Source organism: Cyphomyrmex costatus, unplaced genomic scaffold, assembly GCF_001594065.2.
Source record: "Cyphomyrmex costatus isolate MS0001 unplaced genomic scaffold, Ccosl1.0 scaffold283, whole genome shotgun sequence".
NCBI classification, from domain to species: Eukaryota; Metazoa; Arthropoda; class Insecta; order Hymenoptera; family Formicidae; genus Cyphomyrmex; species Cyphomyrmex costatus.
This window is the reverse complement of record NW_017276944.1, coordinates 334,250-337,166: the sequence shown is the minus strand read 5'-3', so window position 1 is coordinate 337,166 and position 2,917 is coordinate 334,250. Positions and strand designations below refer to the sequence as shown.

The following is a 2,917-nucleotide window of genomic DNA, read 5'->3' as shown; positions in this document are numbered from 1 at the left end:
TATATATATATATATATATATATAAGAATTGCGAGTTACAATTTAAATATAAATAAATTATAATTGAAATTAATTAATTCAAATTGAATTACACATTTACCATTATACATTTTTCTAAGGAGATCATACATATTACGAGGTGGCAATACGCGCTGACGATTTAGTGGCATGACAAAGCAACACTGACCGTCAATATCTATGATACCTGTCTTATTCTGTAAATAAACATGGTATCGTGAGAAATATGTTTCGTGCGATACAAAAAATTGTTTTATTGTGACACAGGAATATAATATTGGCCGGTATTCATAGTAGTTTTTATTTTAAAATCATCTTAAATAAAATCTTAAGATGCTGTATGATTGGCTTATGACATCTTAAGACTATATTTAATGTTCTTAAAGATAAGAATCCTGATTATGAATATTGGTCATTGACTCACAATGTTGAAATCGTGTATGAAGCGGCCTTGTCGTCCACCGCGAAAATCAGGCACATCAATCTTCTCATAATGCTCATTTTCAAGATCAATCTCAAATCTCTCCTTGAAGAAATTATTAATATCATGATCTATGTGCTTTGCAATATCTAAAGCATCCTGCTCCATGGCTCTGGTGAGACTCTTGGTAAACAGATCAGAATCAGCCAAAAGTCCCTGATGAACTGCGTTACTGCCATAGGATGCTTTGTTTGAGCTGTCATACGGAATACTGTACCAACCAGTACTGAATCTACGCATCTGAGTTCTAGCATATTGCTTATAGACATATAGCCCACCAATCATACCAATAAGCAGTATCGACAACGCAAGAAGAAACAGCAAAAATGTTGTCGCTAAATGTATACGACGGATGCTTGTTCTAGATATGAAGCAACGGCTCTTGGGGATCTCATCTGTTTTTGAACATGCTGCTTCAAGATCAGCTTTTGTACCATCCTGTTAAAAAAGAATATCCATATTTAATCTGTTTTTAATTCAAGGATATCTTTTTATATTAATTCTATAAATGTTCTAATAAATTCTCAAATCAATTTTTTAATAAAATAGTAAATTATATGTGGAACTATTGTCTTTTGACACAATAGTTCCGTATATAATTTACTTAAAAACATTGAATTTGCATTAAATTTATAAAAATGTAAATAATTATTTATCAGCAAATACAGATGTATTTTTTTTATGTATTAATTTGTACTTATTACAGAGAAGAAAAAATTCAATATAAATAAATAATGTCATTAACAATGGATCACAACGTGACAAAGCGATTGGCACCTCTGAAGAAAATATCCGTGAAAGCTTCAAAGATATCATAAATAAACAATTACTTGAATAACATACAATTATGCCTCGAAATTCAATTTAACTTGTAAAAACTCGTGTAAAAAATACATAACAAAAATTTTAGAATTTTAATGATTAACTCCGTTTTTATACTACTTGACAAGATATATACATATATGATGGAAAACAATCAAGTGGTTTAAAATCAATAAAAGCTAAAGAGGGTTTCATTTCTTTTGCAATCCTTCCTTAGATACTTCATTTTCCTCATTTAATATGTCACATATATCATCTTTATTGAAGCACATACTGCATCTGTCATAATACGTAGCAGTATATATTGTTCATTAATTTACTTGGTCTGGACCTGGCTCTCTCGTTGGTGGACACACATGCATACAATCTCGCATGTGTATGTGTGATACATGTCAACACTATCGAACCCAAGCGCGCATTCGCTGCTGATAGCATAGAAACAAGTACAGATATACATGTACATACTTTGATACATAAATTGAATTTGTAGAATATGTACACATACGCATATATATAGATGTATATTCGACAAGAATTATTATCAAATATATGTAATGCATAGATATACATATATGTATGTGTCAAGGGTTGTGTTAAGTGGCTTTGCTGCGCACAACGCGACCCCCTAACGCGGTCAATTATATAAAAATAGCGATATTTTCCGATCACGACGGAGTCCTGAGGTGTCGAAGAAAATTAACGATCCAAGTGACGCGATCGGACATTGCGAGCGAGATGCGTACATATATACTAACCGTCGCGTTTTCCTCTACAAACAATGGCTGCTCCATTTTGTCGGACGCCTTCTTCTCGGTGATCGCTTTCGTGATTACCGTCATCTTTGCGGCTTTTCACACTACGGACACTGACAAGAGGATGCGATGCGAGTTCCGATTCGCGTCAACCGTGATAACTCGATGATAAAGTTCCTCGAAACCAAGGACGCGGAGCACGGAGTGGGGAATCCGATCCGGACGATCGAATGGACGTACACAACGCTGTGGTCGAGTCGAAGCTCGGAACGACTCGGAGCGACTGCGGAGTGCGGAGCAGCGCGGAGCAGTGCGGCGAATGCAGCGACTCTGCGGCGACTGCGCCAGTAGTGCTGGAAGATCGGAGGGATACGAATAAAATTCTAAGTGTTGTACGCATGCATAAGATACATCATCGACATGCTCGTGTGCCTTGCAATATGTTATCTAATTTAAAATAATTTTTGAAACCTATATATGAATTATAGTCTGTATTCGCACATTACTTTTAATGATAAATGCACATATTTATTATAATACATAGATATATTAAACAAGAAATGGAAAATTACTTTTTAAAAGTAACAAGTTACAGTTATACTCGTTACCGAATAAAAAAAGTAACGACGAGTTACTGTTACTAATAAGTTTTACCAAAAAAGCAACTTGTAACTGTAACTTCATTACAAGTAACGACCCTGCTTAAAATTTTCTATAGAAAACTCTATTAAGAAAATTCTATAGTTTTTAATGAGCGTTTTGAATCGGTAAAAATCCCAATCCGCAATAGTTTTCTATTATTATTATACTCATAGAATCTTATTGATAACTGTAGAGCTTCTAT

At 34.1% G+C, this 2,917-nt stretch overlaps 1 protein-coding gene across 1 annotated transcript in view; it reads right to left on the bottom strand.

Annotated features, from left to right (window-relative positions):
- LOC108775115 (integral membrane protein 2C) overlaps nt 1-2,341 on the bottom strand; it is a 3,900-nt gene extending 1,559 nt beyond the window's left edge. Inside the window, exons 1-3 of the mRNA XM_018541399.1 lie at nt 2,077-2,341; nt 443-937; nt 101-215 (exon numbers count right to left, since the gene is read on the bottom strand). Coding sequence (XP_018396901.1) covers nt 101-215; nt 443-937; nt 2,077-2,160 — 694 coding nt within the window. The 5' untranslated portion in view covers nt 2,161-2,341. The remainder of the gene's footprint in view (nt 1-100; nt 216-442; nt 938-2,076) is intronic.
- Between the last annotated feature and the right edge of the window lie 576 nt (nt 2,342-2,917).